This window comes from Galeopterus variegatus, unplaced genomic scaffold, assembly GCF_000696425.1.
Source record: "Galeopterus variegatus unplaced genomic scaffold, G_variegatus-3.0.2 Scaffold615, whole genome shotgun sequence".
In the NCBI taxonomy this organism is placed as follows: Eukaryota; Metazoa; Chordata; class Mammalia; order Dermoptera; family Cynocephalidae; genus Galeopterus; species Galeopterus variegatus.
The window spans coordinates 395,895-423,709 of NW_007726726.1; the positions used below are offsets into that span (position 1 = coordinate 395,895).

Sequence of the window (27,815 nt, forward strand, 5' to 3'; positions counted from 1 at the left end):
GAAGCAGCTGGAGGCAGCAGGCTGTGACCCAACATGTGCACTCATGGGGGTGGTGAGCAGACGCCAGCAGCTGCCAAGAGGCTGTGGGCTCCCCAGCTCAGCTCCTGCCCGGGTTGGCCATGTGAGGGGCTGTGGCAGTCCAGCAGAAGGAGCAGACAGGCATATGGGAACCTTCTGAGAGCCGTGGGAGCTGGCATGGTCGGCCAGGTCTACAGATAATTGGAAATGCCTTGTTGGGGTCACGGTGGTGATCCCATGTCCAGATCCCACAATAAAGTGTGATGCTGTCTCCGAGTTCATTTTCCCATTTAATTAGAAAGATAAGAGATGTTTTCATGGTTCCTTTTAATGAAGCATTGAAATTCCCAGGAGCCCATTCTCATAGGCCTTGACATCGAAGCATGTCCATCCTATGTGGTGACTATCCATGGCTGGTTAACTCTGCATCTCTGTGTTTGTGTGGATCAGGGGCTTCCATGGAGGGGCACCAGAAGCAGTCTTCCTTCAGTGGGAGCAGAAGATGGAGCTGAGTTGGTAACAAAGAACAGCAACAGCAAAATGTCATCTGCTGATGAGCCAAGGAACCTCAGCAGGCCCAGCAAGTTGGTGCAGCCACCCATGGACGTGGCAAAGCAGCCTCTCCGCCCGCTCTGCTGCCACTCAGGTCACAACCGGCACCACTCAGTCAGCTTCACAGGCTCACCCAGACACTGGACGCCATGTTCCAAATCCCTGAAAACTGGGCGGGCTGCTTCAAGCTGAGTCTCAGAGGGAATCCCACAGCCACGTGGGTGAGAACGCCCGAACTGGAGGTCAGGGCTGCCCCAGCCTGTGGCTTAGGTGCGTTGGCGCTTTGACCCCAGAGGACGCTGTGCATCCCAGCAGTGGAGACAACACCAGGCCACCCCGCCCCCTGTGACCACTGGGAGGCCAGACACAGTGCAAGACACAGCATCTTCAAATTGGAGAGCGCAGACAGCAACCCAGAGGGAACCCCAAGCTGAGCCCTCTGTGGTCTTGACTTCTGCAGGGTGGCAGAGAGGCACTTTCTGGGCCGCAGTCGGGGTCAAGGCAGGAAGAGGAGGCTGATTCCGCGTGGTGGAGGAAGTGGTGGTCAATGGAGGGCGTGGGGCTTTCCCATCACCCTGAATCCTGTGGCAGCTGAAGGAGGGGTACAGAGAGGAGATATCTGTGCACAAGAGGGGATCCGAGAAGACACAGCCACTTCTGTTGTATTCTTGCAGAAAAAGCAGAGGCTCTGTCTAATCATGAGAAAACATCAGACAAACCCTAACTGAGGGACATTCTTCAAAATAACTGACCAGCATTATTTTGAAGTGAAAAAGTCGTGAAAGACAGTATGAGTGAGGAATTGCCAGATGCAGAGAACATGTCAATTAAATGCAGTGTGGCATCCTGGATTGGACCACAGTTCTTTTTTTTTTTTTTTTTTGTCTTTTTCCGTGTCCGGCAACGGATCGCAACCCTCAGTGTCGCCCCCGCACCAGACCGGGACCGGCAACGGGACCGCAACCCTCGGCGTTGCTCCCGCGCCTCGCTCAGCCAGTGAGCGGGAACCGGTCTGTATGTGGGATCCGAACCCTCGGTGGGAGCGCCACCACGCTTCCCAAGCAGCGCGCTATAGCAGTGCGCCACCAGGCCGGCCGTTCTGAAAGGGCAATAGTGGGAAAACTGCCGAAATTCAGGGACAGTGTTTTTCATAGTAGCCATTGTAGCAAGTGTGAGGTGGTATCTCATCGTGGTTTTGATTTGCATTTCCCTGGCAATTAGTGGTGTTAAACGCCTTTTCATATAACTGTTTCCTTTCCAAAGAGGCCATTTCTGTGTCCTCTTTGGAAAAGTGTCTGTTCAGTTTCTTTGCCCATTTTTAAATCAGGTTATTTGATTTTTTTGCTGTTGAGCTGTAGGAGTTCCTTAGATATTTTGGATATTAACCACTTATCAGATATATGGTTTGCAAATACTTTCTCCCATTCTGTAGGTTGCCTTTTCGGTTAGTTGATTGTTTCTCTTGCCATGCAGAAGGTTTTTAGTTTGATATAGACTAACTTGTTTATTTTTTGCTTTTGTTTCCTATGGTTTTGGTGTCAAATCCAAAAACTATGGCCAAGACCAGTGTCAAGGAACCAGTGCATGTTTTCTTCCAGGAGTTTTACCATTTCAGGTCACATTTAAGTCTTTAATCCATTTTGAGTTGATCCATTCTGAGTTCAGTGAGTGGTGTCAGATGGGGGTCCAATTTCATTCTTCCACATGTGGATGTGCAGTCTTCCCAGCAGTATTTATTGAAAAGACTATTGATCCCATTGTGTGTTCTTGGTGCCCTTGTCAAGTATTAGTTGACCACATATGCATGGGTCTATTTCTGGTCCATTGGTCTGTGTCTGTTTTGTGCTACTATGTGCTGTTTTGATTGTAGTTCTGTGATATAGTTTGAAATCAGGAGGTATGATGCCTCCAGCTTTGTTTTTCTCTCTCAAAGACTTCTTTGGCCAGAGTCTTTTCTGGTTCATATGAATTTTAGGACTGTTTTTTCTATTTCTGTGAAAAATGCCATTGGGATTTTGGTAGGGATTGCTTTGAGTAGCATGGACATGGGATAAGTGTTGGTGAGGGTATGGAGAAAAGGGAACCCATGCACACCATCGGTGGGAGCGTAAATTATGGAAAACAGTGTGGAGGTCCCTCAAAAAATTAAAAATAGAACTGCTACTTGGTATCCCACTCAGTATATATCCAAAGGAAACAAATCAGCATGTCTGCACTGCCATGTTCATGGAAGTGCTATTTATTCACAATAGCCAGGGCAGGAAACAATCTAAGTGTCCCTCAACAGATGGCTGCATAAAGAAATACTACTTAGCCATAAAAAGAAGGAGATCCTGCCTTTTCCGAGAGCATGGATGACCCTGAAGAGCATTGTGCTGAGGAAATAAGCCAGCCACAGAAGGACAAACACCACATGGTCTCACATGTGGAACCTGAGCAGGCGACTTGTAGAGGCAGAGTGGAGGGCGTCACCAGGGGTGGGGTGGGCAGATGAGATGTTGGTCAAAAGGTACAAACATTTAAAGATGAGTAAGTTCGGGCTGGCCCCGTGGCGCACTCAGGAGAGTGCGGCGCTAGGAGCACAGCGACGCTCCCGCTGCGGGTTAGGATCCTATATAGGAATGGCTGGTGCGCTCACTGGCTGAGCGCGTTGCGGGTGACACCACACCAAGGGTTGTGATCCCCTTACCGGTCACGGAAAAGACAAAAAAAAAAAAAAAAGATGAGTAAGTTCTGGGGATCTGGCATATAGCGTGGTGACTAGAGTTAATAATCCTGTACCGTGGACTTGAATTTGCCACAATCGTAGATCTTAAGCAGCCTCACCACACACATAACAGTTGCAGGGGCTCAGGGGCAGCAGGCCCCGAACCTTCCAGTAGCCCCTTTTATCCCCCCGCCACGGGATGAACAAGAGAGGGAACCGGTAGGATTACTCCTGCCACCCTAGTGGCCAGGAGAGCCTGGGAGGAAGGTGAGTATGCTGCCCGCCTATTCAGCCCCACAGAGAGACACTCAGACGCGGGCAGAGGTTCCATCAAGCAGTTCCGTTTATTTTCACACAAGCACCTGCTTTTATAAGCATATGGCAAGGGGATTTCCTAACTTCAACCTATCATCTTAAAGGTCATGTGAACATGCATCTTGCTCTAATGCTTTGCTATTGCAATCACGCAGTGAGCACGAGCACGGAAATATCTTTTATCCAATAATTTTAAACTGTCTTTCCTTGGTCACTCCCCAGCGGCTTCCGTCAGGCACCATCTTTATCTCTCCTGTCCAGGCGAATGTTTTCAACAGATTACAAACGCGTATATGGGTGGGGTCGTAGCTAGTTCTCTGCCCGGGGAGGAGGTGTGTGGCCTCAACGCCCCAACAAGCAGTGGTGCTATGCGAGGGGACAGATGTAACTAGCTCGACTGTGGTGGTCACTTGACAGTGTACTGGGATATCAGGTCATTGTGTTGTACACCTAAATATGTACCATTTTATCCATCAGCGATAAAGCTGGAAAAAATAAAGATGAGGAAGCTAAACAAGGAAAAAAAGAAATTCAAAGTTGGTAGCTGAATAAATAGTATTGAATTATTTGTGACAGGGGTATAGGAACTCCATACTATTTCTACAACTTTTCTGTAAGCCTAGGATTTTTTTTTAATTAAAAAGTTTAGGGCCGGCCCGGTGGCGCACTGGATAAGTGCGCCGCTTGGGAAGCGCGGCGGCGCTCCCGCCCGAGGGTTCGGATCCCACATACGGACCGGTTCCCGCTCACTGGCTGAGCAAGGCGCGGGAGCAACACCAAGGGTTGCAATCCCGTTGCCGGTCCCCGGTCCGGTACGGGGGCAACACTGAGGGTTGCAATCCGTTGCCGGACACGGAAAAAGACAAAAGACAAAAAAAAAGAAAAAAAAAAAGTTTAAAGGAGGGACGGCCCGGTGGCGCACTCGGTAGAGTGTGGCGCTTGGGAGTGCGGCGGCGCTCCCGCCGAGGGTTCGGATCCCATATAGAGACCAGTCCGCTCACTGCTTGAGCGCGGTGCGGGCGCGACACTGAGGGTTGCGATCCCCTTGCCAGTCACGAAAAAAGACAAAAAGGAAAAAAAAAAGTTTAAAGGAAATATTATATGCAAATGATTAAATTATATGCAAATATTATATTATATGGAAATATATGCAAATGAAAATATTATATGAAATGGTTAAATTCCCTCAAAGACCCAGATTACCAAGACTGCAGAAGAAGAAATAAAAATGCTGAATAGTTCTGTAATTGATATGACTAAAACAAACAAAAATCACCTTCCCACTAAGAAAACCCCAGGCTCAGAAAACTTCAACAATGAGTTCCATGAAATATTTGAGAAAGAACTACTGCGACTCCTACACACACTCATTCAGAAGACAGAGGCAAGGGAACCCTTCCCAACACATTTTTACGAGGCCAGAAAAGACAGGAACATTTCAAGAAGAGGGAATTACACAGCAGTGTTCTTCAAGGCCATAGACAAAACATTCTTAAGGAATTATTAGCAATTGAATCCAACAGACGTAAAAGCAAAATGCATTAAGACTAGGTGAGGTTTTCCCTAGAATGTAAGATTGGTTCAACATTAATGAAATGATATAATTCACGAAATTACCAGATTAAAGGAGAAAGATATAAAATAATGTAAACATCTCAATAGACGTAGAAAAAGCATCAGACAAAATTAAACACTTGATCTTCATGATTAACAAAGAAATTTTTCAGCCAACTAAGAGTAGAAGGAAGCTTTCTGAACCTGATAAAAGATGACTACATAAGCTGCCTATACTAACACCATGCTTAATGGTGAAAGATTGGACGCTTTTCCCACGAGACCGGGAACAAGGCAGGAGGTCCCCCTCATTGTGGCTGTTGACTATATACTGAAGATCTCAGCTTGTACAATAAAGCAAGAAAAAGAAAGAAAAGCCGTGAGGATTAGAGCAGAAAAAGTAAAATAATCTGTATTCACAGATGAAATTGTATGTGGAGGATCATCAGGGCCCTCAGAACTGAGTGGATTTCACTAGAGTGCAGAATTCAAGGCCATGTGCAAAGTCAGTTATGTTTCCATATGCTAGCAGAAACTGTCAGAAAATGAAATGTTAAAATATAGCATTTATAATAACATCCAGAACCATAAAATCGGAAATTTTAACAAAAGCAGTGCAACACATACCCTGAAAGTTAGCAAACATTGCTGAGAGAAATTAAAGACTTAAATAAATGAAGAGACTTACCCTGTCCATGGATCAGTCTCAATACTGTTAAACTGCCAGTTGTTCCCAAATTGATCTGTAGATTTCATGAAACCCCAAACATAATCCCTGAAGGATTTTTTTTTTTTTTTAGAAATTGATATACTATGTCTTAGATTTATATGGAAATGCCAAGGACCTAAATGGCCAAAGCAATTTTGAATCAGTTTAAAATTATAGGAGTGACATTATTGATTCCAGGACTTATTGTAAAACTACAGTGAAGGAGCGTATCGTAGTATCAGTGGATTAGAGTCTAGAAATGAAATCGTCCCACATTGAAACCACCATCAGGTGGTTTGTAGACAGGGCATCGAGAGAGGTAAGCCTTTCCAACAGTTGCTGCTGGAACACCTATATATTCATTTGGGATAAATGAGCCCTAACCCCTCCCTTGTACCACACACAAAAATTAATTTGAGATGGATTGCGAACCTAAGAGCTGAAGCTATCACACTTCTTGAAGATAACACAGGAGAATATTTTTGCAATCTTGGGATAGGTAACCATCTCTTATGACACAGAAAACATTAATCATAAAAGAAAAAAGTGTATAAATTGGATTTAATCAAGTTTAAAATCTTCTGTTCTTCAGCAGACACCACTGGGAAAGTTGCAGGACACAGCTTGGGAGAAAATACTCAGAATATCATTATACCTGACAAAGACCCTGTATGTGTCTGGAATACATAAAGACATCATAAAAGGTCAATAATAAAGACAATTTTATTTTAAAACAGAGAAAGGATTTCAGCAGATACCTCACAGAAGAAAACATGCAAATGGCTATTACAAGCACTTGAAAAATTCCTCAGGTTTATTGGCAATTAGGGAATTCAGAGTAAATCTACACTGAGATGCCACTGCATACCCACAAGAATAGATAAAATTTAAAAGATTGACAAAACCACGTATAACCAAGTGTATAAGTCAGCTCAGGCTGCCATAACAAAAGACTCCAATGGGGCAGCTTCAACAGTGGGAATTTATTCTCTCACAGCTCTGGAGGCTGGAGGTCCAAGATCAAGGTTCCAGCTGATTCCGTCTTAGGACTCTCCTCCCTGTGTCCTCACTTGGCCTTTCCAGTGTGTGTGACCAGGAGGGTCAGCGTTCTGGTGTCTTTTCTCCTGAGGACATGAATCCTGTCAGATCAGGGTCCCAATCCCAGTTACAGTGATACTGGAGGCTGGGGCTTCAACATACGAATGGAGGGGCACAATTCAGCCCACCCAGCGAGGGTGTAAAGCAGAGGGACACACTGCACTGCGGAGGGCATGTGACACGGAGCTGCCACATTGGGAAACAGTCTGGCAGTTACTTGTAAAGTTAACTTGCTCTACCTTATAACCCAGTATTCCACTCCTAGATATTTACCCAAGAGAGATGGAAACGTGTGTTCCCAAAATGTTCACAAGAATGTCCATAGCAGCACTATGCACGAGAGCTAGGATCTGAAGGCAGCCAAAGTCCATCCACGGGATAAACAAATGGTGCTGGATTCCCGCAACAGAGCATGACTCAGCAGTAAAAAGGAGCAAACTTCAGATGTGTAGAAAGCTGCAGATGGCCTCGGAATCGTGCTGAGTGACAGAGGCCAGACGCAAGGAGCATGTCCCGAGTGAGTCCTCTCACAGGAGGATCGAGAACAGCCAGCGCTGGGGCGTGGATGAGCCAGACAAGTCACCTCTGGGGCTTGGGGTGGGGGCAATGGGGACTTCCCGTGTGTCAGAAATGTCTTGCATCTCGTGGGACAAGGGTCACACAGGTGAGTGTACTTACTGAAGCTCCTCGGGTAGGACTGAAGGGGGCTGCACGCAGATTATTTTCTGAACCCTAACAGGAGGCTGGCACACGGCAGCAGAGGAGCATCGGGGGCCTGCACTGTGCTGCAGGGACATCTGTCTTCTCCGGCAGCAAGGAGGTAAATAATCTCACTGAGCCGCCGTCCCTGCCTTCCTTAAGCTGAGCACCAGATGAAAGCCATGCACCTCAAGCCTGGAAAGACCATCAGCTCAGCCAGACCCTGCAGCCAGACAGACAGCCCCCAGGACAGGGCTGAGGAAGCGGCTTCCTGCTGTCACCATAGGCTCCCTGTGGGCGTGGGCCCAGGCAGGGTGAGGACGTTCTGCTTCCTTTTCTGGTTATTGGTGCACATGGATGCCTGGGTGACATTAGGTGACACAACTGTTCTGAACTGTTACCTGCTGACAGCCAATCAGGGGCCTCAGCATCAAGGAGAATGCAGGTGTGTCCCCAGGTAGGTGCCTACTGGGGGGCTGGCAATGGTGCCTAGCACTCAGCTGGCCTCACTCCCACAGCTTCCTACAGGCTCTGGAGCAGCAGGACACCCTCACCCCATCCTGAGACTGTGCCACCCACAGCACAGCTGAGCTCGGCCAGTACTGTGGGGCCATCAGCAGCCACAGGGGACGAGGATCAGGCACCCATCTGCCATCTGTGGCCCCGATAAGCTTGTCAGATGTTCTTCATTAGCAGGACTCAGGTGGCTTCTCCTCTGCTGGACATACAGGGATTTGAACGAGCCCAGGTGCTCCTCTCCATCCGGCTCTAGGCTGGCTTGTCTGGGGTTTCCTGGATCTGCCAGTTGTTCAGGAGCATCTGGCATCCTGGGGCTGGGCTGAGCCAGCGTGGAGCACGCTGGATCTCTCCACGCAAAGTGGCCCACAGACCCGATGGCCTCCCCTGACTTCCACTTCCTCACCTGGGCAGGAACAGCAGGTTTCCCCAGGACAGGCACCAGCCCGCATTCCCATGGGAACTGGGAACACACATGGGAGATGCTTCTCTTGGAGGGCCCTGGAGCATTTCCGGTGTTTCAGCTTGACCTCCTGCTTTAAATGTGCTGATTTCGGACATATCTGTAGGATCCCTTTCACAGGGTGTGGGTGCACAGGTCACTGTGTTTAAGGCAATAGTTTGCTTTTAATTATGCTTTTAAATTAGATACTTTTCCACTTTTCCCTTGATCTTGACTTTTGTCTAGAGACAATATATGTGTTTGCAGCAGGGTTTGTGCATTCTCCATCCCCAAGCACATCGAACACCTGTCAGTGAAGCCATAGCCCTGGCTTTGAGGCCACTGTGCTCCCTTCATGGGGCAGAGGTTGGGGTCTCCTTGCAGCGCTCTGGGGCTGGGGGCGGCCCTGATGATTTTGTCCCTATGAGCTGTGCCGTGCTGGGGGTTGGAGTCTCATCTGCTGACATTCTGGGATCTGAGCCAGTGTCCTTTTTGCTAGGAACTCTCAGACCTGGAAATACCAGGGGAGACCACTTGGATTTTAGTTTGGCTCCTGGAGAACTGAGAAACTGGGAACCTTGGGAACCTGTCTCTTTGCTGCCCCCACCCACCCACCCCCTGCCGTCTGGAGGGGGCATGTCTATGCGGCCATCCCCCTAGCAGGCGGCAGACTGCAAGGCCCCTCGTGCACCTCCCTCCTCCTGCTGGAACGTGAGCCAGCACAGGCGTAACCTTGCAGAGGCACCGAGGGCCAGGAGAGGACACAGAGGCCAGAGAACAAATGATTCTGAAAACACGCATGCCCGTAACATTCAGAGTGGCCAGAGCAAGGGAGGGAGACATCAGGGTGCTCTCCCGCACACGGCGCCTCTCCCCAGCTGCTGCGCTACCTGGGGTTCCCAGCATGGACTTCACTTTTCTGTGGATTCCTTCCACCTTTCTTCTACCATCCAGTACTACCATTTCTCCTGATACTGAATTATTTTTATTATTGCTTCATATTTTAAGAGTTAAGGATTTAATACCCTAAACTCTTATTGAGCAAAATATCAGGTAGAATGAGTTTTTTTCATTGAGATCCACGTCTGCTGTGGCTGGAATGGGTTGCTTTCATGCAATGTAAATGGAGGGGAAATACAAGAGTAAGACCTGGAACTCGGGTGAGTGTGGGCTTCCCAGCGCCCCTGGGAAGCTTGTGAGGATCAGCGTCCCTTCGTCGTTTATGTGTAGGTGGCCCCAGCCTGCAGGATGCAGGAAGTAGGGACAGCAGCTGGCTTAGTTTCCATGCTGCATCAGCTGCAGCTCACCTGTGCACTCACACCTGGCCACAGCACGCAGCAAGTGGGGCCCTCTGGAGCTCTTATGTGCAAACTGTCCTGGCCTTTGTCAACACAAGAAAGAAAGTAGCATCTGAGAAGTGGAAATATAAACCCACAGGACCAACAGTGTTCAGCTCAGAATTAAGCAGAGGCCAGGGAGCCACAGCCAGGCTTGTGATTAGGGGCACCAGCAGAAAACATTTCCTTCAGTAACCTCAAGTGTGTCTGAAGTGCTGCATGAAGAGTCACTGGGGTAGTAAGAAAGCTTTAGGCCAGTGAATTTGACAACCTAGGTGAGATGGATATGGTCCTTGAAAAATGCAGCTTACAAAATGGAAACAGAAGGAAATGAAATCTAAATAGCTCCATATCTGTTAAAGAAGTTGAATTTGAAATAAAAAAATCATTTCAGAAAGAAAACTGTTGGCTCAGATGGCTGCACCAGTGAATTTCGTCACACATCTAGGGAGGAAATCATAGCAATCCTACACAAACCCTTTCAAAAAATAGTGACCAGTGTGACAGTGACACCAAACCTGTTGAGGACATCATAAGGAGGAAGGTCAGAGTGAGTGTCCCTCATGAGCAGAGGCACAGAAATCCCTCACGAGTTATCAGCAGACCCAGCTGGCAGTAAAGAAAGGCATGGCTCCTCTCAGGAACATAGGGTTGGTTTGACATTTAATGATCAATTCATGTCATTTACTACAGTAACAAAATAAAGAGGAAGAACCATTTTATCATCTCAACAGATGCAAAAAAAAAAGAAGAAGCAAATGATGAAATTTAACACCTATTCATGACAAAGACTCTCAGCAACTTAGTATTGGCATGGAATTTTTTCAACCTGATAAAGAAAGGGCCTCTGTGAAACACCTGCAGTTGGAATCATCCTTGATGAGGAGGAGTGAAAGCATCTGCCCGGGATTAGAAACAAGGTGGGGCCATCTGTTCTCACCACTCATCAGCATTGTATCAGGAGTCTGTGCAACAAGACAAGAAAAAGAAGTACAAGACATAAAGACTGGGAAAGAAGAAAGGAAATTATTATTCTAAGACATGGTTATGGGTTTTCTACAGAAAACCCGGTGGAATCTAAAAAGCAACTGCTAAAACAAACACACGAATTTAGGAAGGTTGTGGGATACAAGGTCAATATAAGAAATAAATTGTACTTCATATCTGTAGTGGATTGAATTATGTCCCCCCAAAACTCATTGAAGCTTGAATTGTGTCCCCCAGGTTTTATGTATTAGAAACTTTGCCCCTACCGTGACTGTTAAGAGGGTGGGAAATCCTATGATGGTAATTGAAAGGTGGAACCTTAAAGAGAAGATTAGGTTGTAGGACCGTGCAGTAGTGAATGGATTAAAAATGGTGGTCAGGGGCGTGGTTCTGAAGGGCTTTAAAAGAAGAGAGAAGAGAGTCTGTCTCTCTCTCTGCCCTCTTTGCTTCCACCATCTTGCAATGTGAGAGGTCACTGCTGCCACCACCAGATATGTTTCCTGGACTTTGGACTTCCCAACCTCATAAACTGTAAGCAATAAATTTTGTTTTCTTTACAAAATACTCAGTTCCGTGTATTTTATTATAAGCAATAGAAATGGACTAATGCAATATACTGTTTACAAATCATTAGAAAGTAAAAATTTGAAAATGCTATCTACAATGGTATCAAAAAACCCTCAAGGACCTCATAATAAATCTGATTAAGGATATCTAAGACGTGTGCATTAAAAACTGCAAAACATCGCTGGTGAATTTTAAAAGACCTAAGTACATGGGGAGAGATACCATGTTCGTGCATCAGAGAACTCAGTATTGTTAAGACGTCTATTTTACCCAATCTTATCCGTAGATTCAAGGCTATGCCTATCAAACTTACAGTGGGCTTTTTGGGGAGAAATTGACAAGATGATTCTAGAATGTATGTGGAGATACTGAGGATGTTGAAAAAGATTCAATTTTACAGCTTAATTCAAAGCTGAAGTACGGCATTGATTTGAGCTGGAGAAACAGACCAGTGGAAGAGAAGAGAGAGAGGCCCAACTCCACCGTCCACCTTCAACCACAGCATGAGGCAGTTTAGCGGGAAAGGAAGGGCACTTGTGACAAACAGAGCTGAAACAATCAGACATCCTCATAGAAAAACAAAATGAGCTCCAACTGCTATTTCATCTATTCTAAAATTTAATTTGAGAGAGATCACAAACCTAAATGCAAAAAAAGCAAAACAACAAAGTTCTCTGCAGAAAACATAAAAAATTAGCTTTCAGAAATAAACCAAACCACTAAGTCACTTATGTGGTGGGAAGTCTTTTTTTACAAATATAAAAGCCAGAATCATAAAGTTTTTTGAGGGTAACATAAATAATTACCTTGGGGTAGGCAAGGTATTCTTGGACAGGGTACAAAAAGCACTAACCACTAATGAAAAAATATTGATAAATTGTAGTTCATCAATATTTAAGTTTTGTCATAACACCATTGGGAAAATGAATGAGCATACCACAGACGGGGAACAGTATTTGCAGTACATGGGTCTGACAGAAGGTTAACATCCAGCACATGTGCGTCAACAGAGAGAAGGCGGACAGAGGGCTTGAACGGACTTCACGGTTGAAGATATGAGAATGGCCGGGGGAAAGCTCTGAGACACCATTTCACACCCCAGACAGGCCAACGCTAAGACACTGTCAGCATCAACGCTGATGGGCTGGCAGGCGACTGGGCTCTTGTGTGTCGCAGGATTGTACACTGGTATAGCCCCGCTGAGGAACTGCCAGGTGCGTTCTTACAAGGGGTACATGCACCTCCCTTTGAGCCATCAGCTCCACTCCCAGGAGTTTGCCAAGAGAAGCAGAGGTGTGCACACTAGGCATGTACAGGTGCATTGTCAAAGCTTTATCCACGGCAGCCAGGCACTAGAAACACCCAGCGACCCTCAGCAGGCATGACCGACTGCGGTTCATTCACACAGGGAGAGGACCAACAGCCAAAGGGAGCCAGCTCCTTACACCGGCCGCAGCATGGATGAACCTCAAGACCACACTGCATGCCACAAGCCAGGACAGGAAGCCCCTGGTGTGCAGGTCCGTGTAGGTGAAGTCCTGGAACAGCCGGACTGTGGGGCTGGGCCATGGCTGCCCCAAGGCAACTGGAGCACAGAATTGACCAGAAAGGGCTGGGAGAGAGCGCTCTGTGGTGTGGAAATGTTCTGTACCCACTGTGGGTGGTGGGCACCTGATTCAGGATCACGAGCGTTGAAACGCACTGATCTCAGCACGTGAGACGTGCATGTTTCATTTAATGTGAATTATGGCTCAACCTTTTGACTTAAGAGCAGGTGTTGTGAGTTTGCTTCTTACATGCAACAGTCACTCCAAGATGCAGGCACGGCGAACTGCACAGACCTTGCTGGCTCGAGTGTGTCGATATAACTAATGTCAGGAGAGTGCAGGAGAGGGCAGCGTGGAGCACAGGGCGTGCACCGCAGAGGCAGGATGAGAAAGGGCACCATACCTCCCAGGAGGAGACACAGGCCAGGCCTCCTGCAACATGGTCCTTGCCCCCAGCCCTGTGAGGAGCAGCGTGGCACATAGGACCTCTCAGAGCCAAGCATGGCTCAGACCCTGGACCCAGCAGAGGGCAGGAGGTCATGGAAGGCTGTGAGCTGGCAGGAGACGTGGACATGTGGCTCTGGGGGAGATACTTCCGGAAGGGAAGATCCAGGAGGACAAGGCTGGACACAGACCAAAGGCCATGCTGGGGGTGGTGAGAAATGAGGAGAAGGAGGTAGGTGGGAGTTTGGGCCAGACAGGAAGGGCCACAGGATGGCGGCCACATGTGGCCCCTCAGCAGCCTGTCCCTCCTCCCCTGAGTCCATGCAGAACTGCTCTGTGGCCAAGCCCTGCACGGTCCTCAGGCCTGCAGCATGTCCACAGATGGCCCAGATCCTCTCGCTCCCACCCGGCCACAGAATAGCTGTCGGAAGAGGCGCGCAGGGTGCACAGCTGGCCCCATCCTTGCAGCCGAGCCCCTGTGGCTCACAGCAGTCCTGGGACACACCCAGGAGCACCACACTGGGATGGGGAGAGTATTGTGCAGACTTACGGCTTCCCTTCTGAACAGACCCGAGTCTGGGAACACAGGGTCAGGAGGAAGCAGCATGTCTCCCTTAACACCGAGATCTGTGCACTGTTTTGCTGGGATCTGGGGCTGACTGTGCAGCAGCTCGGTGAAGCGCTGGCCTTGCTAGCAGGAAGGCATCGGTGCTCAGGGTACGTGTGTCCCCTGCAGCATCCATGCCACTCATCACCTCAGTGGCTGGGGTGTCCCTGCAGCCTCTGCACCCTGAGGCTGGGGAGTCTCATCTGATGGGAAGAATATCTGCTGGGATGAGGCCCCGGTTTCAACCAAAAGCTCTCAGCCCACCTGCATTTTGATCGCTCTCTTTTCCAGCAGGCCCAGATACTCTTCCAAACAGGAAGAGCCAGAATTATTTTAAAAGCTGTTTCCATGTTAGCGAGCTCCACCCCCGGAGCATTCCCGGAGATGCTCGAGCCCTGCGGGAAGGGTTGGATCGTGGGCGCTGAAAGACTAGAAAGCAGAGTGGAGCTGCCATCAGCGGGGAAAGCTAAGTAACAAGGAAAAGCAGAAGCTTTGAAGTCGTGGGCCCCGCCTGGAGCCAGAGCGCCTCTTGTAACATCGCATTAAATGTAATGAAATAAATGTCGGAATGCAGCGTGTCCCTGTGAGGACCAGAGTCAAACAGATGTCGCCGCCGCTTCCTCGACCAGCCTGCCCTCATCCTGGGCATCCAGCCCCAAAATGAGAGCAATTATTCTAATTTGTTTTATTGCATTAGCGTGGGCAGTGCTGAAGAAAGGGGCTTTCTTTCCCGTGCCCGTCACCCTTCATGCGAGACTAGGAGGGCAGACCTCTGACTCCGCACTGGGGCGCCATGGGAATTTTTGGAAAATGATGTCTGTAGTGTCTGACCTCTGGCCCCCAGCTGCAGCCCCCACACCAGCCACGTCCTGGGCTGGACTCCTTAGCAACTCTGCGCTCCTGTCTCCCACCATCTTTCTCAGCACAGCCCGTGGCGGGAACACATCACTCCTCCTCGGTGGCTTAGCAAGGCACCAAGACCTTCATGCTGCGCCGAGGACTTCAAAGTTCTCTCCCGCTCCTTGCAGCCCCTCATCAGTCTGCCACTTGCCATGTCCTCATGATAATTTTCAAAGGATCTCCAGGACTGGGGGGTGGGGGTTCGTGCAAAATAAAACTACAAAATCAGCATTAGCAGCCTCTCTTCCCACGGCTGACGGCCACGCTCACCGTGTGCACACACACACCCTGTCCCAGCAGACTTCAATTTAGTCACACGTTGTTTGACAAAAAAAAAAGGAAGAAAAGGTATAGTACAATTGAAATCTCCTCCATCAGATGTCTAAGTTAAGGAAGTTATTAGCACAGAATAGCAAGTGAATTTGCATGGTGGAATTACTTGCTGAGAGGGCAGTAGCTTCTAGAAGGAAAAATGATTGTCTACAGAACATTTATGACAAATCTGTACTTTGAAGGCACCAAGCTGCCATGATCATCATCCTTTTAATTTTCCTCTAATTAAGCTATTAAGCCATGGGTTGCTGTTTGGGGTTATGTGGTGGTGGTGGTCTGGTGCAGTGGCAGCGTGTGATTTACATTTTGGGGTCTCCAGGGCTCAAATATTCGGCCCCTCACCCTTCCCTCGCCTGGGCTGCCCTGGGCCTTGTGTCAGATGGGTGCAGAGCTGTGCCTGATATTTTGAAAGAGGCCTTTGCTAAAAGGCCTTGAAATACAAAAATCCCAGGCTCTGCCTGGCCAGTGTTTGTCGGGACATCACGGTGGCAGCCCCTTGCTCAGGCTGCCTGCACACCTGCCTCCACTTTTGAGAGTCTGGATTCACAGCCCCCTCAGGCTCTGCAGCATCCCCTCTGTGTGCTTGGGGGCAGCGTGTTCTGGGTACTTGGGGGGCAGATAGAGCCGCCCTAAAGCTCACGGGAATTGAATTCCAGGCCTTGAGAGAGTTCCTGGGCATTAATCCAGGCCCCCTATCCCTTGGAATACAAATCCTAAACTGGCCAGTTTTGGACTGAGTCATTGAATCATGTTTCCAGGTGAGAAGCTTTGTCCTCACAGTGCCGCACTGCTGGGGCCCAAGGTGACGTTTGTCAGGAGTTGGGGACCCGGGTTGGTCGTGCTTTCCTGCTCCAGCAGCTATGTAGAGGCCTTGAAGCACTTCAGATGCCGAGTCTGTTATTCCTGATCAGATGGCCATCTTAGGACAAAATACTTCAGCTTTTGGGTGCCACTGAACTACAAGGAAGTCTCCACCTGCAACCTGGAGTACATCGAGGTGACTCTTCCATGACAGCCAGAGTAATGGGCCAGGAGGGACAGCTGCGGGACCACTGCCCGGGCCAGGCCCTTCAGACCTCTCAGGGGTCCTGTGAGGCCTCAGAGCCGGTCTCACAACAGCACCGCCCACACCCTGAGACACACATCCCCCCCACACCTGCTCACAGGGCACTGGGCTCTCCTTTTGGCACTTGCCCAGGACAGGCTCTTCCCAGTTCGTTTCTCCTTGTGGGGAGAGGAGCAGCCCAGCAAGCAGTCCCTATGTCTGTATTTGGGGAGAAAGACCCTAAAGAGTCATGTCCTCCTGGGCACTGTCCCCGTAGCTTCCATTATCTTGGTGTTTTCCATGTTCAGGTGGGAGTCCTTCAGAAGCATGTCCTGGGACAGGTGGGCGTCCAGAGAGAAGCCTGTCTGTGCCCCCGGGCCACCTCTGCCACTCACTGCCTGGCCGAGGCACCTTCAGTTGGCCCAGAATGCGCCAGCATCCTGTGCGCTCCCTTCCCTGGCGGAAAGGGGCCCACGGACAACAGCAGGTCACCCAGCTCCATTCGGGCCTGTTCTTGGCCTGTCTGTGCCATTTTTCTCAGAATTAATTTTGGGCTGAAAAAGTCTCAAAGAAGTCTTTGTTCCTTTGACACTCACTCTGGAAGAAAAAAAGTCCGTGGAAAATCTGACATCTGCAGAGCAGTGCGAACCCCATAGATGGAGAGGAGTATAATTACCCTCCGCTCCTGAAAGAACGCTTCAGATTTTTAAGTGTCTCATATCAGCTTAGAATTTGAATGACATTTTAATTATTTTGTTTTTTTCTTCTTTTCCTGGTTTGAATCTCCAAAGAGTCCCACTCTTGGATCCTGGGGGGATGCTGGGAGCGGAGCGGTGCTCTCGGGGAGCGTCCCACGGTAGCGGCTGTGTTTTCCTGTCCTCCATGTGGCACGTTTCACTGGAAGCCAGCAGCTCCACCCACGTCGGTACAGGACAGGCCACACCATGATGGGGCTTGCTCGGATCCTGGTCCACAGCACATACTCAACCTTCGGAAGCTCTGCTTTTATGCAAACATGTCATGCAAAGCAGGAGTTCAAGATGGAGACTGTCTCTGGTGTTTTTCTGATCTAAGCAAACACAGTCTCCAGAAGACACAACTCTTGCTGTTCAGAGAATTTCATCCCATGAGGTTTTACAGCAGCGCTCTTGGGCTCTGCACACAGCTCCCCCAGGGATTTGGGGGCATAGAGCTGGGTGGGGGCCAGTGTCGAGGGTTTGGGCCACGCCACAGTGTGAACACTAAGACCCTAGAGATGCAGGTACTGCCTCCACAGTCATCCTTGGGTGAGGGGCTCGACATGACCAAGTACAGAGCCCCTTTGAGATATGACTGCAGACTGATGCCAGCCGTGGGTTGGGGTGTCACGTCTGGCCCATGTCCCACGGAAGCCAGGCTGGTGTTCATGTCCCAACTCCCTTGTGAGGTCTCATCCCTGCTCCTTTGGGTGTCGGTCACTGCGTCCATCCTACAGGGGCAGGCAGAGGCCTCGGTGTGGCTCAGCCTCTCCTGGCTCCTGCCCTCAGCCAGTCACAGCCTCCATGTTTCAAACACATCTGGACCTGGACACGGAGTTGCCTGCCCAAGTCATCCTGCCTGTACAGCCACAGAGGCCACTGCCTTTGCAGACCACACAGCAGCCAGAGAATTTGGGACTCGTCCCCTGACCCATCCCCTGCTCAGAGACTGCAGCCACCCAAGGTCCTTCCCGTGTGTGGAGTTTGGTTTTGTGTCAACCTGGCTAGGTAACGGTCCTCAATTACTCCCCAAACCCTGATCTCAGGGTTGCTGAGAATGTATTTTGTAAATGTGGTTAAAGTCCGTATCAGTTGACTTTAGTAAGGAAGATTGTCATGGACGGCCTGGGGGCTGGTCCAAGCAGCTGAGAGGCCGGAAGGGCAGAGCTGAGGCTCCCTGGATGGCAGCTGCAACCCCAGAGGCCAGCTGCGCTTCCTGACGGCCTCGCAATGGACCTTGGGCCTCATCGACCTGCCCCACCATTCCCCGTAATAGTCCTCCTGGTTCCATTTCTGTAGCTATGGCCAACGGTTGGATCTGGGCCCTGCAGGACTTCCCAGACCTTCTCGCCATGCCTCACATCCCCCTCCTGGGAGTCTGCACTGTTCTTCCTGCCTCCCACGGAGCTCCCCGCCTCTCCAGGGCTGCGCCCCCGCCCCCAGGCCACCCTGTCAACCCATCCACAGCTGCAGGCTCACCCCCTGCTATGAACTGAATGTCTGTTTCCCCAAATCCATGTGTTGAAATTCTGACCCCCATGTGACAGTGTTGGAGGAGGTGGGGCCTGATACCCGCAGTACCTTGTGGGGGCAGCCCTCACCAAGGAGATTCAGTCATGAGGAGGAGCCCTGTGGATGGGATCAGTGTCCATATAAACAGGCCCAGAGAGACTGCATGCCTCTTCTGCCAAGTGAGGACACAGCAGGAAGTCTCCTGTCTGCAGCTCGGAAGCAGGCGCCACAAGGCGAGTCCCTGCGCCATCCCATGGACTCAGGCAGCAAAGCGGCCACTGGGAGCCACCATCGGCTGAGCCCGGGGGTTTCCTCGTGTGCCGTGACACGGCAGCGCCCACTGCACATAGGGTGCATGTCCTCATCTGCCCCTGGGGCTGTGGAATCACTCAAGGTGCAGCCACTGAAACACTGTCTGTTCTTGTTGTCCTTAGGAGGAATGTGAGGACATCATGCTCACGGTGTCAGCGTGGGTTCATTTTAGAACGCACAGTTGCACTGTTGCAGTGATGCTCAGAGCTCTGAGAACAAGTTTTACAGAAAGCGCAGAGGGCGTTGACTTATGGAAAGGAAGACACTATTTATTTTTCCCTGTATCATTCATTTGTTAACTTTTAGTCCTCAAGAAAGGCCTGCATGTGCCTTTCACGAAGCTTTGTTTAAATATTACCTTTTAGAGTATTTTACCTGTAAGGAAAAGTCATCCCTCAGAGTTTCTTGCAACACCAGATCCCCAGCCCTTGTGGAAGGTTCGCTTCCCCATGGGGTCATCGTCACCCTCGGGAGGTTCTTCCTGTTCTGGTCATGGCATCCCCGGGCCCTGCCCCATGGCAATTGATGCTGTCTTCCTGTCTTCCTTGGCAGGGCCTGATCAAGATCCGGGGGGACCGGTGCTGGCGAGACCTCACCTGCATGGACTTCCACTACGAGGTGAGCAGCTTGGCTGGCCATGCCCTGCCCCAGCGCCACAGCCGTGCAGGGATGCAGGGACTCCCACACACCTGAGCTTAGCTCACCTGTCCCCATCTCTGCTCCTGGGGGCACTTGGCCCTCCATGCCAAGTAAGCCAGCCACCTCCTTTACAGACTCACCCCTGGTTTATTTGGGATGACCCTTCCTTCTCTCTCTGGGTGGGATTAGATCATGAGGTGGCTGGTAGAGCATTTCCCACTAGCCAGGGTTGGCCAGATGGGGCGTCAGGTCCTCCGTGGTGGCGAGTCCAAGTGGTTCCCTCTGGTTTGGGCCCCAGGTTCCTCTGCTGCTGTCCTCAGTCCTGCCAGGCCTGTGGACCAGAACACTCCCTGCTACAGTCTGCAGATCCCCCGTTGGGCCCCCCAGGGCACAGCAGAGTGGGGGCTACGAACCCAGCCACACAGCTGCAACTCCATCGTCCACCTGCACACAGGCAGGTGTGTGCCCCAGGGGCAGATGCAATCCCTGCTGTGCTCTGACTCCCTAAGGAAGGCCCTTACCCCACCTCAGCTCAGGTCTAGGTCCCTCTGGGCCTCCTGATCCTTCCAGCTGTGCGTGTGTTCCCACTGGGTACCAGGGGGTCTGGGAACGCATTGCCCTATGAGTTAGTCTGAAGGCATTTGACATCCTGGTGATGCTCCTGTTCAGTGTCCCCGCACGGAGCCTGCATTGTTCTGGGCAGTGGAGGGCTCCGTCCCATGTCCCCCGCTCATTGCTCGCAGCTTCTGTATGGGAACGCAGCCGCCACCTGCTTCTTTGCTGAAAAGCAGGTCCCCAGTGGCCTCATACCTGACATCAATCTTCAGTCCTGAACGTTCAGGTGCTTGATATCACCTCTGGACACAGAGGGGACGGTCCCTCTCACGGCCAGGCATCTTTTGTGCATTCACGTCTCACGTCATGTGTCCAGGGGCTGGGGTGTCATCATTTGTGCTTCCTCAAGAGGGACATCTTGACTTTATTTTTAAGGTCTTAAGAGCTCCCCACATTCCATCAACTGTGCCCCAGAGGCCCTGTCCCTTCCCTGCTGAGGGACCCACGAGTTCCTTTCTTTGTTCCAGAGCACATTGGCCAATGCCCTGTGAAGTACAGAGAGTAGGTGTTTTCGGCTCTGCGGGCCAGACAGTTTCTACAGCAGCCACTCAACACTGCCATGACAGGGACATAGCCCACAGGCACAGCGAACGAGCAGCCAGGCTGCATCCAGTAGATCTGTTCCCACAAACAGGCCACGGCCACAATTTGCTGCCCCTGACCCGAGGATGAGGTCCAGAACCCTTAGCACTAACAGAGAGCCCCAAGTGGTGGCCCCGTCCCTCCAGGCTGGGACCTTCCAGGCAAAGTTGCCCCAGCACAGGGCTGCAGGGGCTGCGGGCGCCGTGGGCACCAGTCATACAGGTCAGTGCTGGCGAATCTGAGAACCGTCCAGATGCAGATTTTAGTGGGAATGATGAGAACAGCCCATGCAACTGACCACCCCCCCACCAAAAAACAAACAGAAAAGAATGTCCACTCCACCAACTATTGCATTTTGTAGCCAGTGGCTCTGATCCAGATGTCCTGGTCTCCTCAGTAAATGTGGGTCTGCTCTGGGAGCCTGGAGCATCTCGGGGTCCTCACCCCCTTCTCCTGGGCCTGGCCAGCCAGAAGGGTGGGGGGCACAGTGCTCCTGGGGTGCAGGTTTCACCCTGTGGAAGCTGACAGCCTCTGCTGTGCTGCATTGAGTGCGCAGGCACGACTCTGGGAGCGGAAGGCCAGTGGCAATGGTTCCACGGAGGCTGTTGGAGCTGCCTGTAGCCTGCAAGATGCTAGTGGGCTGAGGCAGGTCCCTTCTGCCTGCAGTGGGTGCCTGGTCCTTCCTGCACCCCAAGTGCCTGGCAGCACCCTCTTGCAGTTGAGGTCTGTCCACTGCGTCAGCCGTCATCTCCACTGGCCCAGCGTCGGCCCATGCTGTGGACAGGAGTGTGGCCAGAAGGTCGGCCGGCTGGAGAGCACAGATGGACAGCAGCAGGCATGACTGTTAATATCTCCCACATTCCCACCCCCCCAGACCTCGAAATCTGACTTATCTGGAAAAAGGGTCATTGCAAATGTGATTAGTTAACGTGAGGTCGCCTGGACTCAGGGGCCTCATACCCAACGACTGGTGTCTGTCCGTAGAAGAGAGGAGGAGACCCAGACACGGGGGTCCAAGGGCCCAGGTGGTCGCATTCCAGAAGGTGCACCTGGGTGTGACATCACTGCCTGGGAAGGTCCCATTTCCAGACCTCATTTGTCACAACTCACAATGTGAGCTGCAGCGTGAGGACACGCAGAGGCCATCCCATCCTCACTGTGTGGCCCTTGGCCGTGGGGCAGGGAAGGAGGCTGCCTCGTGGCCCCTGTTTCTAGCAAACAGTGGGAATCTTGGCAGATGAGCAGCAGCCCCAGGAATGGCCAGTAAGCTCTCACTGACCTCCCTGCAACTAGCCAGGACTCCCTTTCCCGAGGGTGTCATGGGTGGCCTTTGGCAGTCATCTGAGGCCTGTCTTTCTGGTTAAAACTTTGTCATTCGCATCTACCACCAGCGTGTGTATTTGCTCTGTGTTCTCAGTCACGTGTCCCAGGCGGAGTCAGTGGTTTTGGTCATCAGTGCAACTCGAGAAGGCAGGTACTGAGCCATGTTCTGGAGACTGGTCCAGGCTGTGACATCAGGTGGCATGAGGTCAGGGTCATTTGGAACCAACGTACAAGGACAGGCCGAGCTGTGGCCATAGAGGACTGGAGCTCAATGGTCTGAAGGTCATACAGGATCCAGAGCTGGATCAAGCAGCTGGGAGGCCCTCAGAGCCACAGAGCCTGGTCCTCCTGCCAGCCACAGAAGCCTTCCCCGGGGGGTCTTGCTGCAAACCCACCACCCCGTGAACAAGGTTGGAGTGAGGGCGTCTGGCTGAGATGGAGGCAGAGCAGGAGCCCCCTCAAGTGTCCATGGGGGGATGGGTCCCGGGACACCCATGTATACCAAAGTCCATGTACACTCAAGTTTTACAGATGCCCCCCATAAGCCCACCTACACGAGAAGTATATGCAGGTCCCACATCCTGGGAATACTGTATTTTTGACCCATGTTGGTCAAAACACATCGCATGTGAGTGGACCTGCAAAGTCCAAACCCGTGTTGTTGGGGTCTGCTGTGCTGAGATGGCAGGCACTGTGCGCTCAGCTGTGACCCATCCTTTAGGTGGTCTGTGTCCTCCAGGCAGGGACAGTGGGCCATGCGGCTGCCCTCTGTGACGTGGACTCGGCCAGGCAGCAGGCACAGCAGTGGCCGAGCCCAGTCCAAGCCTAGAGCAGCAGGACCCAGGCGTGGGGGGCTGTAGGAAGAGTGGCTGATGGAGGCCTCAGGAGGGGCCAGGGAACCATGTCAGGGGTGGGATGAGTGTTCCACCACTCCCAACCGTCCCCACCCTCTCATCATGTGGCCAGTTCCTTTGGGGCCAGTGGGGTCCCTGGAGTCACCTCTATAGCATAAGGGCAGGTGAGGCTGGAAAGGGCTTCTTAGGATTAAGCTCTTCCCACCCCATCCCAGGGAATCCCAGGGGTATTAGAAGCTCTGAGCAAAGGGCCGGCCCGGTGGCGCACTGGAGAGTGCGCCGCTTGGGAGCGCGGCGGCACTCCCGCCAAGGGTTCGGATCCCATGTGGAGACCGGTTCCCGCTCACTGGCTGAGCACGGTACAGGCGCGACACCGAGGGTTGCGATCCCGTTACTGGTCAGTAAAAAAGGAGAAAAAAAAAAAAAAGAAGCTCTGAGCAAGGAGCAGGAGGGAGACTAAACATGTATGTCTCACCTTGTCACAGCACCACAGGGACTGAGCCAGGCCCACCAGGGCCACCTGCTCCTCATGGCACTGCCCACCATGGGCTTCTCCCACTTGACATCAGGGAATTCCACATCTGCGTGGCCGTGTGTTGCCCACTGTCCCGCAGCTCTGTCTCCTGGAGCGTGATGTCCACTCCGTGCCCACTGAGCCGTGGTCCTGTAAGTCTGTGACCACTGTATCTGGGGCCTGGATCTCAGCTCAGCGGCTGACTTCATGCTGCCCCAGCAAAGCCAGCCCTTTCCCACTTTGTGCCAGAGTCGCGACCTCGGAATCTCGTGTGCTGGGTGAGCTCCGGGCTCCACACCGCAGTGGTCTATACCTCGGCCAATGTGGCTACACCATCCACAAGAAATGCCCACAGGAGCACCTCGGCTTCTAGACACTTAACAGAGGAAGGAAGAGAGTGCAGCCTGGCTGCCAACGGCTTTGCTCTCGTTTGGCTGGCTCTGGATGGCAGCACTCCGCTTGCAGCAGCAGGAAAGGCCATTTGCAGCTAACTCACGTTCCCCTGTTAACCTCTCTGCTCTGTACAAATTAGTCAAAATTTGAACTTTCTAACCTTGCAACCATTGGTTATACAGATTTTTACCTTAAAATTTCTCTGTGTTGGACACATCACTGGCAAAAAACCCTCCACCCTGCAGCTTCATGGCTGGACTGTGACAAGGGTGCATGCGTTTCTGGTTCTGCATCTCACAGCCTAGCTGGAGCCCTGGTCGCCCCTGTGGGCCGCCTCTGCTGTGGGTTTGTGTTGGGTGTTGCAGATCTTCATGTAGCTCCTCTCTCTGTCTCTCTGTTTCTCTGTCTCTCTCTCTGTCTCTCCCTCCCTCTTCCCCCCTTTCCCCCTCTCTCCTTCCCCCTTCCTTTCTCTTGGGCTGCACATGAATGCATTAATAGAAGTTTATGCTGTTGCTTTGCTCCAAAATCTGCGCCAAGCTAACCTTTAACCCAGGGAAATAAATCACTTTCCATTCCTATTATCGGTAAAGTCCCATAGCCTAGCAAGGCATAAAAGAAGCCTTTGTGTCGTGTTAATTGAGTTTTTAGGTTAGAGTTTCAAGCCCATGGTAAGAACAGCTGACTTACAGGTCACTCAACAGTCACCACTCGGAGCTCCAAACAGTGATATTCAGGTGCCACAATTGTGACTGGCAACGAGCGGGATCAGCACTGCATGTGTATGTGTGCACACGTGTGTATATGCATGCTTACATGTGTGTGTGTGCTCACACATGTGTGCAAGTGTGTGTCCGTGTGCACGTGCTCACATGTGTACGCATGTGCTTGTGTGTACACTATAGTACAAGTGCACACTCACTTCATGTGCTCTCCTGCTTTATGCCTCTCTGGTGTGCACATGGCGTGACCACGCAGTTCTGTCACATCAGTGCTCACCTGAGGTATCAGCCTGAGTGCCAAGGGGCTCCTAATTCACTTCCTCATTATTCTACTCCTCAGATCAGGAACTCTCTGTGCTCGTAAAGGCAACTGTGCTGGGCATTTCTAGAAGTTCTTTCCTCCTTCTCTTGGGATGGGAAACTGTCTCACTTCCTGTTGAGGTATGCCTGTGTTTAAATTCATCACAGTGGACAAGACTGTCCCCAGTCGTGGCAGTAATGACTCAACTCACAAAAGGTTAGTGCGGGCATCTGTAGCCGTGTGTTCTGGACACTGTTTCCATCTGCTGCACATGGGGGCACCATCCATGCATGTCCCTTGGCCCTGGGCGCCAGCCGGAAGGAGAGCTGGAGCATTGGCAGCTCTGACTGTGGGGAGGACCCGAGCCTCTCTCACTTGACCTTCTGGCTGTTCACACTCCCAGCTGCACTGCACGAGCGCTCTGACAAATGCCCCGATCGGGTGTGGACTGAGGCATGGCGCTGTCTGTCAGGGGTACGCTGTCTCCTGGCACACGCCTCTGTGGGGCCAGGCATGATGTAGAGACGCCCGCCTATGCTTCTGCAGAGCCCAGTGGCTCCAAGGGCAGATGCTATATCCAGTCGGGAGGAGCCCAACCCTTAAGCCAAGTCTGCACGGGTGGACAGGATGAGGTCGTTGCTCCGCTGTCTGGGTCTGTGCTCTGACCACCCACAGCAGGCATGGAGGGGCCGTGGGCATCCTCTCTGTGCCTGGTAGTAGGCTTACCCTCTCCTATGCACTTCTGTGCATTCAGGGCAGGGCAGGTGCTCGTGAAAACCTTGGGGAGGCTGGTTGCAAGTCCATGATTTCAAGGATCTTGAAGAAGCGAATCTTGGCAGGTGTTGTGAGGAAATCGGCACGTTACAGAGTACAATGCAAACCCTAGGCTTGTCCTTTCGTCTTTTAAACAAACTTCTGTTTCTGCAACTTCAGAAGGCATCATCATGCTGTGTTTTCATAACACAAGACACCTAAAATGCTTGTCTTACAGAAATAAGGATGCAGTATGTGCCCAGGTCCTGCCGTTCTGCTCACTAAAGAAGCTCCCTGTGAAATGGGGGCATCCGTCAGAGAGTCCAGGTTCTCATGCAAGTCCCCCAACTTCTAATTTAATATGTGGATTTGCTTTTCTTTGAGCTTTGTTTCCTCATCCTGTGCTTGCCCTTTGAACTACAGGGTGGGAAGAGACGGCTGCTAATAAGAAGGTGGGAATTCAGAGACCAGGGCCGCAAGGCTGCTCTGGCCTCCCTGCAGACTGTTTATTCCTACTTTTCTTTCATGGATTCTCTCTTCTAAACAATTATGCAGCATAGTCAGGGAAGTCCAGAATCTTCCCCCATCACAGCTAGCGGGTCTCAGGGCACAGGCGCTCCGTGCCGAGGAGCAGTGGAGCTGGCTGGGTCTGTAACATGGTGAGACACACCCGAAACCAGAAGGTGCCACTCGGTACTGGCCACCCCAGTCCAATAGCCATAGCATTTATGCCGCTGCAGCCACTCTTGTGTTCTCTCACTATTCCAGCATCTTCTGGGCACCAACGATCGTGAACAAGACCCGGTCCCTGCCCTTAACGATTTTATAGATGTCTGGGGTTCACAGAGGGTCATGTGCACAGGGCTGGAGGGATGAGGTGAGGGTGTTTGGAGGTTGTTTCCCCAGACAGTCCTGAAATGCCAAAGTGACCACGGCGTGGGGAGCTGATTTATTTGGAGTGTGTTGACCCTGCCCCGTCTGGGGCTGACCTTCTCAGACGTTGCCCAAAGGGGCCTGTGGGCAGCAAGAGCTGCCTGTGCTATTGCCACCAGTGCTGGGAGCTTGCTGACTCTTAAACATCTTGTATAGTCTCGTTCGCCTTAAAATGGCAAAGGCAGGCCAGAGTTCCCCGCAGCAGAAGGTTTGTTTTGTACACTGGGAATTGTGGACGCAAGAGGACAGGCGCATGAAGACTCCATGGGGACCCTTCTGGGGGCTGCAGTCTGGCTGTTTCTTTCCCTGAGTGCTTGCTGGGAGTAGGGGTGGGCTGATGAGTGGGCGGGGGGGCCTCCTAAGGAAAAGAGAAACCAGCGGAGCTTTGGCCGCGTCTGGAAGCTAGAAGAGCTCCAAGCATGCGGCTGCTTTTCCACATGGGTTTCTGCTACGCGCTGAAGTGGCGCAGGAGGCAGGAAGGGCGGGTGGAAAGTCCACAGCCTCCAGTATCCTAGGAAGGCCACTGCAGATGCACTAGGGTCTCACCTAGAGACACATAAACATCCAGCAGAAGCTACAGCACAGCCTCCACCCAGCCCACTCTCTGGAGGGTGAGTCCCTCACTCCAGCATGCAGCAGAGGACACCATCAGCTGTCTCTGCCGTTCTGTTGTACACCTGACACTGTGTGCAATGGAACTAGAGAGGCTGAGCTGATGCTGTCAGAACCCATCAGATCGCACACTCGACACACGTGCAGTCTGCTGCACCGAGTCATGACAAGATGGTAAGCACACGAGCGTGGAGGAGCTGAGAAGAGAGCCTCCCACGCACTCTCAGCCCCCACCTGTGAACTGGGGGCAGCAACACGGAGTTGGCGGCAGCCTGACACCCGTCGTGGCTGTGGTCGGCATGTTGTGCATATTTCTCAATGCGGTGCTCATGGCCCAGAGTGTGTGCTGGTGACAGTTCACCAAGCTGTGGATACACAGGTCATGACCCTTCCTCTAGGTGCGTGACACCTCCACAGAAAGGCACCAGCACACCCCAGGGACTGGAGCGCTGGGCCATCTTCCATTTCCTGGTCATTTGTATTTTGTTAAAATTGCACTGAGAGGGGCTGGCCCAGTGGCGCACTGGATAGTGCGCCGCTTGGGAAGCGCGGCGGCGCTCCCGCCCGAGGGTTCGGATCCCACATACAGACCGGTTCCCGCTCACTGGCTGAGCGAGGCGCGGGAGCAACACCGAGGTT

General features: G+C 51.5%; 1 protein-coding gene across 1 annotated transcript in view; it reads left to right on the forward strand.

Moving 5' to 3' along the window:
- The window catches only part of LMF1 (lipase maturation factor 1), a 121,781-nt gene that overhangs the window by 57,984 nt on the left and 35,982 nt on the right, over positions 1–27,815 (forward strand). Inside the window, exon 5 of the mRNA XM_008570575.1 lies at positions 19,491–19,556. Coding sequence (XP_008568797.1) covers positions 19,491–19,556 — 66 coding nt within the window. The remainder of the gene's footprint in view (positions 1–19,490; positions 19,557–27,815) is intronic.